Raw genomic sequence first — 17,730 nt, 5'->3', positions numbered from 1 at the left:
TGGTATTTTCTAAAGGCACATGGATAGCTATTTGTCTTTATAAAACAGGTGCCTATTTATTTATTTTTATTTATTGCATTTGTATCCCACATTTTCCCACCTATTTGCAGGCTCAATGTGGCTTACATAGTTTTGTTAATATAGTTATTCCAGTATATCACGTACAGTTAGTATTGTGTAGAGATTAATTAAGGGAAGAAAGAAGAAGGAGGGATTTATTAGGGTAATTATAAAAGGTGGGCTTTCATGACTGAATGGGTTGGTGAAGTGGATTGAGGATATAGGTTCTCGTTGTAAGCTTTGTTGAAGAAATGTGTCTTCAGAGATTTGCGAAAGATAGTTGTTTCGTTGATTGTTCTTAGATCTGTGGGTAATGCATTCCATAACTGCGTGCTCATATAAGAGAAGGTGGTGGCGTGCATCTGTTTGTATTTTAGTCCTTTACAGCTGGGGAAGTGCAGGTTGAGAAATTTGCGAGATGATCTTGTGGCGTTTCTGGGAGGTAGGTCCACGAGGTTTAGCATGTAGGTTGGGGATCTGCGTGAATGATTTTGTGTACAATTGTGCAGATCTTGAATGCAATGCGTTCCTTAAGTGGGAGCCAGTGAAGTTCTCTCTTAAGGGTTTTGCACTTTCATATTTACTTTTTCCAAATATGAGTCTGGCAGCAGTATTCTGGGCAGTTTGGAGTTTTTTGAAAGTCTGTTCTTTGCAGCCAGCGTACAGTGCATTGCAGTAGTCCAGATGACTTATTACCATTGACTGTACCAGAGTACGGAAGATGTATCTCGGGAAGAAAGGTTTTACTCTTGAGTTTCCACATGGAGTAGAACATCTTTTTCGTAGTGTTTTTCACGTGAGCATCGCGTGAGGTTTCGATCAATGGTGACTCCAAGAATTTTCAACAGGAAGAGAGCAGTATGGTGTGGTTCTGGTGGAGAGGTTTTTTGTGTTATATTGTGAGGTAAGTATAAGACATTGTGTTTTTTCTGCCTTAAGTTTTAGTTGGAATGCATCTGCCCAGGTGTGCATTATTTGGAGGCTTTGGTTGATCTCGTTGGTGATTTCATTTAGATCATGTTTGAACGGGATGTAAATTGTGACATCATCTGCATATATGTATGGGTTGAGGTTTAGGTTGAATAAGGTTGGTGAGAGGGGGGATCCTTGGGGGACTCCACATTCAGGTGTCCATGGGAGTGATCTGTCCGCGTTCATTGTTGGTATGATCTTGTGGTCAGGAATCCTTTGAACCATTTGAGAACTGTTCCTCCTACTCCGAAGTATTCTAGTATATGTAGTAGTATTTCATGATTAACCATGTCAAAGGCGCTAGACATGTCGAATTGTAGGAGGAGTATGTTGTTACCAGTTGCAATTACTTGTTTAAATGAGTTCATTGCGGACACTAGAACAGTTTCGGTGCTGTGGTTTGATCGAAATCCTGATTGAGACTCATGCAGGATTGAGTGTTTAAGTTTTCAGTAAGTTGTTTCGTCGCTATGCCTTCCATGAGTTTGGTTATAAGTGGAATAGATGCTACTGGGCAATAGTTGGTTAGATCTATTGTGCTTTTCTTAGCCTCTTTCGGTAGCAGAGTAAGTAGGATGTTTCCTTTATCCTTGGGAAAGAGCCCATTTTGGAGTCTGTAATTTACGTGGTTCGTGAGGTCTGTTTTGAATTGTTTGGGTGCGGATCTTATTAGACTATTAGGGCAAATGTCTAATTTGCATTGCGATTTGGCATATTTTCCGAGCCAATGTGAGATTTCATTTGATGAAAGCTTGTCAAAGTTGGTCCAAGATCAATCTGTTGGGTATTCCCCGGGTTTTGGGTCTAGACATTCAAGGATATTTGTGTAGTCCGTTGTATTGGATGGCTGGTGGATGGGAGGCGAGGTTAGTGCTGGGCAGACTTATACGGTCTGTGCCCTGAAAAAGACAGATACAAATCAAGGTAAGGTATACACAAAAGTAGCACATATGAGTTATCTTGTTGGGCAGACTGGATGGACCGTGCAGGTCTTTTTCTGCCGTCGTCATCTACTATGTATCATGAGTCGGAGCTTTATGATTTTTTCCTTGAAGTAATTTGCAAGGTTGGTTGCTGATGGGGTATCTGTGTTGTTGGAGGTAACTGTATTAGTATTTAGGAGATTGTTTACGAGTGAGAAGAGTTTGTGTGTATCCTTGTAGTTTGGTCCTATTTTGGTTTTGTAATATTGTCTGATAGTGTATTTGTATTTCCTTTATTTAGCCTCCCACCTAGGCAACAAGTTATAAAATTACGCTGTGTATATGAATTTGTAACTTGCCATGAGCTTGGCTGTAGAAAAGCAAATAAATAGATATTAACCCTGTACCTGAGGATTAGATAATAGCCTTGTTTCAAAAACTGCTTCAGGTATGATCCAGGGGGAACTTCATTAACAGTGGATTTTCTCCATCCAACACACAAATGCCCTATGGCAGTGGTTTCCAAATGTGGTCCTGGGGGCACCCCAGCCAGTCAGGTTTTTCAGGATAGCCAAAACAAATATTCATGGAAGAGATTTGCGTGCAGTGAAGGAAGTGCATATAAATCTCTCATGTTATCCAAACTCGTCTCCACCAGAGAGAAAATCAAGGAGGTCTTTTGTGGTCTAAGCTAACAGATTCCCTCATTACTGAATCTCCTACACATGGTTCGATCAAATCTCACTGGGACACCAAAGTGAAAGCCGCACTAGACAATTGCTCCATTTACCACCAAATAGGTCAAGACATCCAGAAATTTACCATGGTCTACAGAGGAGCTATCCATCCTAAAAAAGAAATGTCAAAACCTTGGAAAGCAATGGAGAAAGAATAAAGATACTACTGATAAATCCAAATGGAAGTCAGCCTTCCGATGCTACAAAAAGAAGGTAGCTGGATCAAAACTCCAATACTATAGCAGCCTAATAGATCAAGATGATCTTGAGAACAAAAAACTTTTCTCCTTTGTTAAAACACTGGCTTCCACTAATAAGGATAAACATTCACAGAAAACATGTTCCACCACCCAAGATCTAGCTGATCATTTTGCCAATAAGATCCTCCAAATTAGGTATGAATTATCTAAAGCTACACCAACAGAGGAAAATAGTCCGACTCATAGCTCAACCTTAATCGTCTGAGATCCTGCAACCCAAGGACTCAAAACTGGGAATCTTTTCAACCACTAACAGTTGAGGATGTAATATCAATGCTGTTGAAATGCTCCCGAGCCAACTGCTCCCTGGATCAATGCCCAAAACACTTACTCAAATCCATCCCTATAGAAGCAGTAAACTGGCTACTCAATGAGCTGTTAAAAACTGGCTCTCTTCCTCCTGATATGGGGAAAATTGTTCTCGCTCCACTACTGAAGGGATCTGGGCTAGGCGTAACATCGCCTGCAAACTACAGTCCAGTGGCAAGCATACCCCTTTTTTACTAAAGCATTAGAAACCTACATTAGTAAGCATCTCTTTATTTCTGGAAAAGTTTTCTAATTTACACTGGCCACAATTTGGCTTCAGATTGTCACATAGTACGGAAACATTGCTGCTAGTTCGAACCACATATGCCAAACAACATCTATGGAAAGGTGACCAAGTAATTGTTCTCCAATTCGATATATCTATGGCGTTCAAGGCGGTTGACCACACATGGTTACTCGAACGCCTGGATCAGATAGGAATAACAGGAACTATGTTCAAATGGTTCAGTGAATTCCTTTTAAATCAAAGTTAATCTGTTAAGTAAAACAACCCGGTCCCACAGGGATCTCCCCTATCACCTATTCTGTTCAATCTCTTTATGCCATCCCTTGCCTCAAGACACCTGGGACTTAATAAACTACTATTATCCTATGCAGATGACCCTGCTTCTCTTACCAGTGACAGCATCAAACTTAGATCCAACTCGATCTGTAGCGAATGGTATGACTGCTGTCGGCACCTGAGCCCTGACCAATAAACTGAAATTCAATGCACAAAAAAACCAAGGTCCTGTGGTTCTGAAATCAAGGAGTTGAGGTCCCATCAATATCTTTGAACAATGATCAAATCTTTACAGTCTAATCTGAAACCAGAGTACTAGGGGTCCTGCTTGACTCTTCAAATGAGACAGCTACGTCTAATCAGATCATTCTTCGACTAAAAAGCCTTTGCACTACTAGTCCAAACGTTAGTCCTACCTCACTTGGATTACTGTAACATTCTATTTCTTGGTATTGTCAATATCAGAAAAAATGGCAAATCATACAGAACACAGCTGCTAGACTAATATACAGATTGAATAGATATACTAGTGTTTCAACTCATCTAAACAAACTGTACTGGCTTCCCATATCAGGAAGACTCGGGTTCAAAGCTACATAAGTATTGCCATACTGGGACAGACCAAAGGTCCATCAAGCCCAGCATCCTGTTTCCAGCAGTGGCCAATCCAGGTCACAAATACCTGGCAAGATCCCAAAAAAGTACAAAACATTTTATACTGCTTATCCCAGAAACAGTGGATTTTCCCCAAGTCCAATTTAATAATGGTCTATGGACTTTTCCTTTAGGAAGCCGTCCAAACCTTTTTTTAAACTCCGCTAAGCTTAACCGCCTTTACCACATTCTCTAGCAACGAATTCCAGAGTTTGTTTATACGTCGAGTGAAGAAACATTTTCTCTGATTTACTACTTTGTAGCTTCATTGCATGCCCCCTAGTCCTAATATTTTTGGAAAACGTAAACAGACGCTTCATGTCTACCTGTTCAACTCCACTCATTTTCTAGACCTCTATCATATCTTCCCTCAAGCCGCCTTTTCTCCAAGCTGAAGAGCCCTAGCCGCTTTAGCCTTTCCTCATAGGGAAGCCATCCCATCCCCTTTATCATTTTTGTTGCCCTTCTCTGCACCTTTTCTAATTCCACTATATATTTTTTTGAGATGCGGCGACCAGAATTGAACACAATTTTTGAGGTGCGATCACACCACCTGTGGAACCCCATTAACTACCCATCTCCATTGAGAATACTGACCATTTAATACTACTCTGTTTTCTATCCTTTAACCAATTTTTAATCCACAATAGGGGACAGTACCTTGTTTTGTTTTTCAAATCCTACAGGGCTTCACATCTGAACTTCTGACTGATACCACTTCACTATGTCTGGTCCAGTCTAACAGACTGAAACAATAGTTGATGCTAGCATCACCATTCCAAAAAACAATAGTTCTCTATTCCCCGTACTTGGAGTCAAGTGAAAATATGGAACTCTCTACCTATTCCCATCAGAACAGAAAACAGCTACCTCAACTTCAGAAAGAGTCTAAAAACTTTTCTCTTCCCAAAGATGGCTTCATAACAATCCATCATGACGACTACCTCCTAGTATCATCCGTTATCCTTTCCTTAATATTTGTAGTCTCATGTATTAATCCAGTGGGCTCTGTTTCTCAGACCTTGCACTAACACTATTTGCTTTTGTCTCACCTAGAATGTAAACCATACTGAACCCCGGAAAGGGGATATTAGTGGTAATCAAGAATTGATTTGAATTGAAGTGAATATTCATTGTGGATATCTTGAAACACTGACTGGCCGGGGTGCCTCTAGGACCATGTTTGGGAACCACTGCCCTATGGTCTAATCTGAAAATCAAGCAAACTCAAAAGCATGCTGTGAAAAAAAGCTCTCAATTAGAGTTCTGGTATACATAAATTACACTGATGTCATCTTTATTGATATTTTAATTGAGAATTGCACTGTGTGGAATCATCCCTGATCCTGGCTGATTCCCCTGATGCTAAAGTGTAGAGTATTACTCATCCTAATTCTTCTGCAGAGGATCACTTGCAGTTTGAAAAGTTTTTCTTTTCTTTCCTTTCCTTCAGACTCCACTCTTGGTTGCTACTGCAGCAAATCAGGCAGAAATTGTCCATGATCTCATTGCTTTTGGCGCAGATGTCAATGCTGCAGACCAGAAAGGGCAGACGGCACTGCATCTGGCAGCGACTTATGGCTTCCCCAACATTATTCAGGTGATTATTTCCTCTGCTGAGGATCTTCTACTCAATGGCTCAGCAATCATGGTGAGGATAAAAAGAGAAAAACAGTTAGCTCATTTATAGCCCACTGAAACCAATGATATACTTCATAGTGGGTTACAACAAAGAAGATAGATTAGGAAACATCTAGAATGTAACAATATATGAATCAAATTTATCATCTTTACACTGCACTGTGTTAATACATATTTGTAAAACAGCAATGTCTTCAAGCCCTTCTTAACATAGTAACATAGTAGATGACGGCAGAAAAAGACCTGCACGGTCCATCCAGTCTGCCCAACAAGACAAACGTATGTGTAAACCTTACCTTGATTTGTACCTGCCTTATTCAGGGCACAGACCGTACAAGTCTGCGCAGCAGTACTTCCCGCCTCCCATCACCGGTTCTGGCACAGACCGTATAAATCTGCCCTCCACTATCCTCGCCTCCCAACCACCAACCCCTCTTCCCCCCACCTGCTCCGCCACCCAATTTTGGCTAAGCTTCTGAGGATCCATTCCTTCTGCACAGGATTCCTTTATGCGTATCCCACGCATGTTTGAATTCCGTTACTGTTTTCATCTCCATCACCTCCCACGGGAGGGCATTCCAAGCATCCACTACCCTCTCTGTGAAAAAATACTACCTGACATCTTTCCTGAGGCTGCCCCCCTTCAAACTCATTTCATGTATCTCGTTCTACCGGCTTCCCATCTCCGGAAAAGATTTGTTTGCGGATTAATACCTTTCAAATATTTGAACGTCTGTATCATATCACCCCTGTTCCTCCTTTCCTCCAGGGTATACATGTTCAGGTCAGCAAGTCTCTCTTCATACGTCTTGGAACGCAAATCCCGTACCATTCTCGTAGCTTTTCTTTGCACCGCTTCCATTTTTTAACATCCTTCGCAAGGTACGGCCTCCAAAACTGAACACAATACTCCAGGTGGGGCCTCACCAATGACTTGTACAGGGACATCAACACTTCCTTTCTTCTGCTGATCACACCTCTCTCTATACAGCCTAGCAACCTTCTCGCTACGGCCACCACTTTATCACACTGTTTCGTCGCCTTCAGATCCTCGGATACTATCACCCCAAGATCCCTCTCCCCCTCAGTACCTATCAGACTCTCCCCGCCTAACACATAAGTCTCTCTTGGGTTTCTACTCCCTAAGTGCATCACTTTGCATTTCTTCGCATTGAATTTTAATTGCCAAACCTTAGACCATTCTTTTAGCTTCCTCAGATCCTTTTTCATGCTTTCCACTCCCTCCCGGGTGTCCACTCTGTTGCAAATCTTAGTATCATCCGCAAATAGGCAAACTTTACCTTCTAACCCTACGGCAATGTCACTCACAAATATATTGAACAGAATCGGCCCCAGCACCGATCCCTGAGGCACTCCACTACTCACCTTTCCCTCCTCCGAGCGAACTCCATTTACCACCACCCTCTGTCGTCTGTCCGTCAACCAGTTCCTAATCCAGTTCACCACTTCGGGACCTATCTTCAGCCCATCTAGTTTATTTAAGAGCCTCCTGTGAGGAACCGTGTCAAAAGCTTTGCTAAAATCTAAGTAGGTTACGTGTATAGCACGTCGATGATTTAATTCTCCAGTTACCCAATCAAAGAATTCAATGAGATTCGTTTGGCACGATTTCCCTCTGGTAAAACCATGTTGTCTCGGATCTTGCAACTTATTGGCTTCCAGGAAATTCATTATCCTTTCCTTCAGCATCGCTTCCATTACTTTTCCAATAACCGAAGTGAGGCTTACCGGCCTGTAGTTTCCAGCTTCTTCCATATCACCACTTTTGTGAAGAGGGACCACATCCGCCGTTCTCCAATCCCTCGGAACTTCTCCCGTCTCAAAGGATTCCCGTCTCTCTGAGCTCCCTCAATATTCTGGGATGGATCCTGTCCGGTCCCATGGCTTTGTCCACCTTTAGCTTTCCAAGTTGTTGATACACACTCTCTTCCGTGAACGGTGCTCTATCCACTCCATTCTCAGGTGTACTTTTGCCAGTCCCTCGCGGTCCTTCTCCAGGATTTTCTTCAGTGAAAACAGAACAAAAGTATCTATTTAGTAAATTGGCTTTTTCTTCATCATTATCTAACGTTTTGCTGTATCTTTTAGTCTCACAATTCCCTTTTTAGTCATTCTCCTTTCACTAATATACCTGAAGAAATTTTTGTCTCCCCTCCTTACCTTTCTAGCCATTTGTTCTTCCGCTTGCGCCTTCGCCAGTCGTACCTCTCTCTTGGCTTTTTTCAGTTTCATCCGGTATTCCTCCCCGTGTTCCTCTTCTTGAGATTTTCTATATTTCTGGAACTCTTTAGCTTTTATTTTCTCACTAGTAAAAAAGGCCCGTTTCTGACACAAATGAAACGGGCGCTAGCAAGGTTTTCCTCTGAGTGTGTATGTTTGTGAGAGTGTATGTGAGAGTGGCTGTTTGAGAGTCAGAGTGAAAGTGTGAGTGTGTGTGTGTGAGAGAGAGAGTGAGTCTGGGTGTGAGTGTGTTTGTGAGAGAGTGTGTGTGTGAGAATGAGAGTGTGTGCAAGTGTGTATGTGAGACAGTGTGAGAGAGAGAGTGTGTGTGTGTGTGGGCGAGAGAGAGAGTGTGTGAGACACAGATTCTCTGAGAGTGAGTGTATGAGACCAAGCGAGTGTGTGAGTGACTGTGTGGCACTTAGAGAGTGAATGTGATACAGTGTGAGACAGAGTGTGTGAGAGTGAGAGTCAGAAAGACATTGTATATGAGAGAGAGAGTGTGAGCCCTGCCCTCCCAATCCATGCCCATCTGTCCCCTGCCCCCTCCATTCATCCTTTTCCAGCAATTCCCCTCTCTCCCTGAGCCCTGCCCTCCCAATCCATGCCCATCCATGCTCCTCTGCCACCTGTCTCCTCCATTCATCCCTATCCAGCAATTCCCCTCTCTCCCTGAGCCCTGCCCTCCCAATCCATGCCCATCCATGCTCCTCTGCCACCTGTCTCCTCCATTCATCCCTATCCAGCAATTCCCCTCTCTCCCTGAGCCCTGCCCTGCAATCCATATCCATCCCTATCCAGCAATTTCCCTCTCCCCTCTCCCTGCCCTCCCAATCCATGCCCATCCATGCTCCTCTGTCACCTGCCCCCTCCACTCATCCCTATCCAGCAATTCCCCTCTCTCCCTGAGCCCTGCCCTGCAATCCATTTCCATCCATGCCCATCTGTCCCCTCCATTCATCTCTATCCAGCATTTCCCATCTCTCCCTGAGCCCTGTCCTCCCAATCCATGCCCATCCATGTTCCTCTGTCCCCTGCCCCCTCCATTCATCCCTTTCCAGCAATTCCCCTCTCTCCCTGAGCCCTGCCCTCCCAATCCATGCTCCTCTGTCCCCTGCCCCCTCCATTCATCTCTTTCCAGCAATTCCCCTCTCTCCCTGAGCCCTGCCCTCCCAATCCATGCCCATCCATGCTCCTCTGTCCCCTGCCGCCTCCATTCAACCTTTTCCAGCAAGTCTCCTCTCTCCCTTCCATGACCCCCTCGCATCCATGCTCCTCTCTCTCCCATGCCCCCCCCTTCGCATCCATGCTGTCGTTTCTCCCCCCAACTTCCTTTTTTTTTTTTTTTTTCTTCTTTTTAAATTTACCTCCGTGGCGGTTCTGGCAGTGAAGCGTCAGGGAAGGAGGTGGCGCTCCCGACGTCTAGCCTTCCCTTCGCTGTGTTCCGCCTTCTTCTGACGTCATCCTTGACGTCAGAAGAAGGCGGAACACAGCGAAGGGAAGGCTAGAGACGTCGGGAGCGTCGCCTCCTTCCCTGACGCTGCGCTGCCGGAATTGTTTGGTTTTTTTTTCCGCCCTCGACGTCATGATGTTTGACGTGAGGGCGGGGCAGAGACGGCTGGCTGGCTTGAAGGCTTCACACCACGAATCCACGAACCCTTCAGCCTGGGAGTGACGTCAGATGGCTTCAGAACGTTGTCCTCAGAACGTTGAGGGTGCGTTTTATTATATTAGATAACTAGAGATGCGCCTTAACTTCAGTGGCAAGATGTTCCATAAAGTAGCTGCCTGATAAGAAAACAAACATATAAACAATTTCTTTTGAAACAATTCCCCAAGGACTAGGAAAGGAGATTAGAGATAAATTATGAATGTTATATTGTTGAACTGAATTTGAATAGCATACCAGAGGGAGCATATATTAAGGGCTTAAACCACATACAATCTTTTTAATAAGCACCTCAGTAAATCACATGTGAAGAAATGTATGGGACAAGTGAAAGGAATGGTAATAGAGAGGACCTCAGGTCCAGTCCCACTGTTGCCACCAGATTTGCTTCACAATATGTCTGTTCAATAAAAATATTACTTCTGAACTCTTTCTGTGGTTTCTTTTGTTTCAAGGTTATTTTTGCTAGTGGCCTGAACACTGTGAATGTGGAAGCCAGAAATTTTGAAGGTAAGAAAGCTATATAAAGGAATATACTATCATCTTCCTATAGGAAAAAAGGTTGCATTGGAGGCCAAAACACATAGTAAAAATTTTTTTAGGTATATTAAAAGCAGGAAGCCGGCAAAAGAATCGGTTGGACCACTAGATGACCGAGGAGTAAAAGCGGTGATCAGGGAGACAAAGCCGTAGCGGAGAGATTAAATGAATTCTTTGCTTCAGTCTTCACCGTGGAAGATTTGAGTGGGATACCGGTGCCAGAAATGATATTTGAAGCTGACGAGTCGGAGAAACTTAATGAATTCTCTGTAAACCTGGAGGATGTAATGGGGCAATTCTACAAACTGAAGAGTAGCAAATCTCCTGGACCGGATGGTATTCATCCCAGAGTACTAATAGAACTGAAAAATGAGCTTACGAAGTTATTGTTAGTAATATGTAATTTATCCTTAAAATGGAGCATGGTACTGGAAGATTGGAGGTGGCCAATGTCACGCCAATTTTTAAAAAAAAGTTCCAGAGGAGATCCGTGAAATTATAGACTGGTGAGTCTGAGATCGGTGCCAGGCAAAATGATAGAGACTATTATAAAGAACAAAATTACAGAACATATTCAAAAGCATGGATTAATGAGACAAAGTCAACATGGATTTAGTGAAGGGAAATCTTGCCTCACCAATCTACTACATTTCTTTGAAGGGGTGAACAAACGTGGATAAAGATGAGCCGGTTGATATTGTGTATCTGGATTTTCAGAAGGTGTTTGACAAAGTACCTCATGAAAGACTCCAGAGGAAATTTGAAGAGTCATGTGATAGGAGGTAGTGTTCTATTGTGGATTAAAAACTGGTTAAAAGATAGAAAACAGAAAGTAGGGTTAAATGGTCAGTATTCTCAATGGAGAAGGGTAGTTAGTGGGGTTCCCCAAGGGTCTGTGCTGGGATCGCTGCTTTTTAACATATATTTATAAATGACCTAGAGATGGGAGTAACTAGTGAGGTAATTACATTTACTGAGGACACAAAGTTATTCAAAGTTGTTAAATCGCTGGAGGATTCTGAAAAATTACAAGAAGACCGTACAAGACTGGGAGACTGGGTGTCTAAATGGCAGATGACATTTAATGTCGGCAAGTGCAAAGTGATGCATGTGGGAAAGAGGAACCCGAATTATAGCTACGTCATGCAAGGTTCCACGTTAGGAGTCACAGACCAAGAAAGGGATCTAGGTGTCGTTGATACGTTGAAACGTTCTGCTCAGTGCACTGCTGTGGCTAAGAAAGCAAATAGAATGTTAGGTATTATTAGGAAAGGAATGTAAAACAAAAATAAGGATGTTATAATGCCTTTCTATAGCACCTTGAATATTGTGTTCAATTCTACTACTACTAATCATTTCTATAGCGCTACTAGACGTACGCAGTGCTGTGCACTTGATCATGAAAAGACAGTCCCTGCTCGACAGAGCTTAAATTAGAACAGACAAACAGGACAAATAAGAGCTAAGGGAATATTAAAAGTGAGGATGATAAAATAAGGGTTAGGAGTTAAAGGCAGCATCAAAAAGGTGGGCTTTTAGCTTAGATTTGAAGACGGCCAGAGATGGAGCTTGACGTACTGGCGCAGGAAGTCTATTCCAGGCATATGGTGGAGCAAGATAAAAGAAATGGAGTCTGGAGTTAGCGGTAGAGGAGAAGGGTGCAGATAAGAGAGATTTACCCAGTGAACGGAGTTCCCAGGGAGGAGTGTAGGGAGAGATGAGTGGAGAGGTACTGAGGAGCTGCAGAGTGAATGCACTTATAGGTCAATAAGAGGAGTTTGAACTGTATGCGGAAATGGATAGGGAGCCAGTGAAGTGACTTGAGAGGGCTAATATATGAGCATAGCGACCCTAGCAGAATATTAGTCGTGCAGCAGAATTTTGAACAGATTGGAGAGAGATGGCTAAGTGGGAGACCTGTGAGAAGCAAGTTGCAATAGTCTAAGCGAGAGGTAATAAGAGCATGGATGAGGGTTCTGGTAGTGTGCTCAGAAAGGAAAGGGCGAATTTTGGTGATATAGAGAAAGAAATGACAAGTTTTAACAGTCTGGTGAATATGTGCAGAGGAGAGGGAGGAGTCGAAGATGACCCCAAGGTTACGAGCTGATGAGACAGGAAGGATGAGAGTGTTATCCACAGAAATAGAATATGGGGGAAGAGGAGAGGTTGGTTTAGGGGGAAAGATAAGAAGCTGAGTCTTCGTCATGTTTAGTTTCAGATGGCGGTGAGACATCCAGGCAGCAATGTCCACAGGCAGGCTGATACTTTGGCCTGGATTTCTGGTGTGGAGAGGTAGATCTGGGAATCATCAGCGTAAAGATGGTACTGAAAACCTTGGGATGAGATCAGAGTACCAAGGGAAGAAGTATAGATGGAGAAAAGAAGAGGTCCCAGGACAGATCCCTGAGGTACACCAACTGACAGTGGGATAGAAGTAGAGGAGGATCCACCAGAATATACACTAAAAGTACGCTGGGAGAGATAAGAAGAAAACCAGGAAAGAACAGAGCCCTGAAATCCAAGTGAGGACAGCGTATCAAGGAGTAGGCTGTGATCAACAGTGTCAAAAGCAGCAGATAGATCGAGAAGGATGAGGATAGAATAGAGACCTTTGGATTTGGCCAGGAACAGGTCATTGGAGATTTTAGCAAGTGCTGTTTCAGTTGAATGAAGGGGGCGAAAGCCAGATTGAAGTGGATGAAAGAAAATCAAGGCAAAGGCGGTGAACAAGCACGTTCAAGTATCTTGGATTGGAAAGGTAGGAGGGAGATGGGGCGATAGTTGGAAGGACAGGTAGGGTCTAATGAAGGTTTTTTTTAAAGGAGTGATGTGACTACAGCATGTTTGAAGGCATCAGGAACAGTCGCAGTGGAAAGTGAAAGATTAAGGATATGACAGATAAAAGGGATGACAGTAGGAGAGATAGTGTTATGTAGATGGGTGGGAATAGGATCAGAGGAACAGGTAGTTAGTTTCGAGGAGGAAAGAAGATATGTAGTTTCCTCTTCAGTGATTTCAGAAAAGGAAGCAGGGGTTGGAGGATTGAGAGAATGGACTAAGGGAAGGAGAGGTGGAGGTGACCTGGTTGAGAATTCGTTTAATCTTGTGAACCTTATCATGAAAGTACTCAGCCAGAGTCTGGGGAGAAAGTGAAGGGGGAGTATCTCAAAAAAGATATAATGGAATTAGAAAAGGTGCAGAGAAGGGTGATGAAAATGATGAAGGGGATGGCTAGGGCTCTTCAGCTTGGAGAAAAGACGACTGAGGGGAGATATGATAGTGGTCTATAAAATAATGAGTGGAATGGAATGGGTAGATGTGAAGTGTCTATTTACGCTTTCCAAAAATACTAGGACTAGCGGGCATTTACAATATAGTAAATTTGAAAGGAATCTGAGAAAATGTTTCTTCACTCAACATGTAATTAAACTCTGGAATTTGTTTCCAGAGAATGTGGTAAAGGCGGTTAGCTTAGCGGAGTTTAAAAAAGGTTTGGACAGCTTCCTAAAGAAACAGTCCATAGACCATTATTAAATGGACGTGGGGAAAATCCACTATTTCTGGGATAAGCAGTATAGAATGTTTTGTACTTTTTGGGGATCTTGCCAGGTATTTGTGACCTGGATTGGCCACTGTTGGAAACAGGATGCTTGACTTGATGGACCTTTGGTCTTTCCCAGTATGGCAATACTTATGCACTTATGAGACACTGCAGGGAATGACACAGTCTTTGTAAGATATGTGTATACTTAAAGAATAGAGGTCCAGACACGAATGGAAAACCAGCACTTCCACAGGCAGTCAACAAGCAACAAAAGAGCGAAAGCAGACAGTAACCAGATTGATCCAAAGGCATAAAGGAACCTTTTATTGATAGTTGTAACTCTTACAGTCTCAGTTGGATCTAGGTGAGGATATATAGTCACATATGATGAGAAACCAAGAGGTAAATCAGTTACATACTTAGATGGAAGTAGACCTGCTAAAGAGAAGGAAGTCTTTGCTGAAGAGACCACCTCTACTCAGAGTGAAAGAAGTAACTAGACTATAAGCATTGCATGCATGCAGACAAGATAAGGAGTAACCCTTCAAGCCTTAATCTTTTATAATAGGTAATGGCAGAGGCATAGGGAAGCTGTAATGTGGGGTATCCTGAGGTGAGATTTCTTTGGCCAGTAGGCCGTGGATGGGATGTAGTGTATTTGTGGATTGGTGGGATGTATTGGAGTTTAGGCAGAGTGGCTGTAGATAATGTTATGATGCACTGTGTAACTTGAGCATTATCAGTCTCATTCTTGTTTTTTTTTTTAATTCCTTCAGGTCTAACACCTTTGCACTGTGCCATCATTTCCCAGAATTCTACATTTCGGAAGCAGAGTGCCATGTGCCCAGTGCCAGAGTCAATCCAGATACGCAACCATGAAAATCAGTGCTGCATCCAGCTACTTCTTCAGCTGGGGGCAATTTACACCAGCCAGGTGTGTACAAAGTATTAGTAACTGCACACAACTGTGCTCTGTCCTACCACCATCATCCCCTTGCATCCCTGCTCAATTGCACTCCACCTTACCCTGCCAGTGACTACTCTGCCCGTACCTACATATCACTAGCATCCCTTTCCGTCCTACTGATACTCCATTCCACCCACCTGCACCAAAATCCTCAACCAATCTCTGTTCAGTAACATATCTGTCTGTCACAGATCTCTTTACACAAGTTCCGTGAACAACCCCTTCCCTTTCCACTCTACCTTCCATGCAACACCCACTGAACCACATTGCTGTGTCCCATATTACACTCTATCTAAACACTACTTATGTTCCACAATTCAAACTATATTCATTTTATCCTACAGCCAAAATTTCTTTGCCGTGCCTGTCTTCTTAAATAAAGCTACATTATGCTTCACCTGCCCAACCACAACCAATAGTCTCTATAGTAGTCTAGCCATATTTGGCCACACCCCATCCCCCTTATTTTAATTCATTTGAAAAGCATAAGGAGAATTCTTACAATGAAGGACAAATGTAGAACAGACTTTAATTCGTTTCCCTCTTCCCAGCTCCAAATTTACTGATGCTCTGGAGTGGAACCGAGTGATAACTCGTGAGGATAATATCTCCAAATGGGATTATTTGGCATACTACAGCAGCAATGAATCTCATTTGTAAGCCAGGGTCAGTTGAACTCAGTCTCAAATTTACTGCTAGTGTTTGTCTTAATACTTGCATTGTGCCAAAGAGGGCTTCCTTCTAAAGTTGGTATAGTGTAGTGAGGTAAATAATCAAACTAGACACATTTCAGCAAGCCCTATGAGTTGTTTTATTAGCAGGTAGTTTGGTTTGACTATCCCCCACCAAAAACTACTGCAAAAATGTGCATGTTGAAAAAAGAATATAATAAATAAAATGGCTGATAGGGCACAGGGCAACCGAATAAGCAAGCAGGAATGCCTGTCTAAAGAACTCTATATGTAATCCTATATAATAATTCTCACCTCCAACATTCTGAGGCTGCCTGGAACCGTGGATTCCGCTGGATGTGGTCTGCTTCATGGAGTAGATCAAACTGACGTCAGCAGCAAACAGCGACGCAGCCCGCCTAGGAATCGTTCCACACTGGCTGCCAACCTCCGAGTTCCGAACCACCCACGCATCCTAACCACCCTGGAAAACCCCCCGCCGCCCTCCCTGTCCTCTCTAAGTACGGCCCTAGCCACCCGCAACCCCCCACCGGCCGGTACAAAAAGAAAGAAGAAACCCAAAACAAACTGCAAAACGCGGCTCCATAGACAGCCATCTGCCATTCGCTGTCGTCTGTGCAGCTGCTCCTCCTCTCCCCTACACGTCACTGCCCCTGGAGGAAGACCCCGGAGGAGCGCTGCGACATCAGAGGGGAGAGGAGGACCGGCTGCAGAGAAGACAGCCAATGGCAGATGGCTGTCTACGGAGCCGCGTTTTCCAGGTTGGTTTTTTCACCCCCCCCCCCCCCCGTTTTTGTCCTTTTTTTCCGCCGCTGCTGCTCAACAGGAGAAGCAGCGGCGGCCACACACCGCTACTATTGGGCGTTGACGGTGGTGGGGGGGGGAGGGTAGGGGCTTGTGTGATGCGCAGGGGGGAGGGGCTTGGGGGATGAGGCGGGGCAGGGGGGAGGAAGCATTGCTAGCGCCCGTTTCCTTCACAACAGAAATGGGCCTTTTTTACTAGTAGTTAATAATTCAGAGGATCTGGAATGACACCAGAAGCTAGTGTTGCTCCACCAACAAAGAAACATGGTTCTACTGTACTTGTGGCTGGGTGAGCAATAATAATCAGAGAGCCCATATCCATAATATAGTTTTACTAATGGAAAGGGCTTTCATGAATGAATGCCATCAGTATGTACAGTAAAACCACTCCACAGCAATAGAATAATGTTCAATAAGTGGGCATAGATCACTCAAAATCAAAAGACATATATAACAAGTATACAGGGCAAGTAACCCACAGTAAATTATAATTTCAAAGCACCTTCAAATTGTATTAGCTATTTTTGTTACGACCTCAGTAGTGCAACTCAATGGACTTACTTTACCCAAGAGCATTAGGCACTTTAATCGTCATAGGTCAATATTTTTATCTTTATAGTTTCTATATTTAAAGAGATTCTTCATAAAAAATTGTACTTATCTGATTTATCAGTATGTACAGGCTACTAATCAAGATTCACTTGAAAGTTCCCTTTATTTCAAAATGGCACTCGATAAAATTAGGACTATTTCTGAATCTTTTTGTCACATTTTCTTGATCTTGGATTGCTTCTTTTTTTTTTGGCACTTGAGGATCTTCTCTCTCTACGTAAGCTGACCAGAATAGTCACTTGGTTTTGATATTTCTAGCAGCTCTTGACTATGTAGAATTGTGACAGCACTTCAGAGGCTAAGATGTAAACTTGACCGTGGTGATATTTTATTTTTATTTTTTTCTTACATTTGTACCCCGCGTTTTCCCACTCATAGCAGGTTCAATGCGGCTTACATATTATATACAGGTACTTATTTGTACTTGGGGCAATGGAGGGTTAAGTGAGTTGCCCAGAGTCACAAGGAGCTGCCTGTGCCTGCAGTGGGAATCAAACCCAGTTCCCCAGGACCAAAGTCCACCACTCTAACCACTAGGCCACTCCTCCACTCCCTGATTCCTCCTCCTAAGGAGATGGCTAA

General features: G+C 43.3%; 1 protein-coding gene across 1 annotated transcript in view; it reads left to right on the top strand.

Moving 5' to 3' along the window:
- Positions 1 to 17,730, top strand: part of NFKBID (NFKB inhibitor delta) — a 101,657-nt gene that overhangs the window by 70,187 nt on the left and 13,740 nt on the right. Inside the window, exons 7-9 of the mRNA XM_030212047.1 lie at positions 5,892 to 6,038; positions 10,445 to 10,499; positions 14,850 to 15,007. Coding sequence (XP_030067907.1) covers positions 5,892 to 6,038; positions 10,445 to 10,499; positions 14,850 to 15,007 — 360 coding nt within the window. The remainder of the gene's footprint in view (positions 1 to 5,891; positions 6,039 to 10,444; positions 10,500 to 14,849; positions 15,008 to 17,730) is intronic.

Source organism: Microcaecilia unicolor, chromosome 8, assembly GCF_901765095.1.
Source record: "Microcaecilia unicolor chromosome 8, aMicUni1.1, whole genome shotgun sequence".
Classification (NCBI taxonomy): Eukaryota; Metazoa; Chordata; class Amphibia; order Gymnophiona; family Siphonopidae; genus Microcaecilia; species Microcaecilia unicolor.
This window is presented reverse-complemented; position numbering and strand designations above follow the sequence as displayed.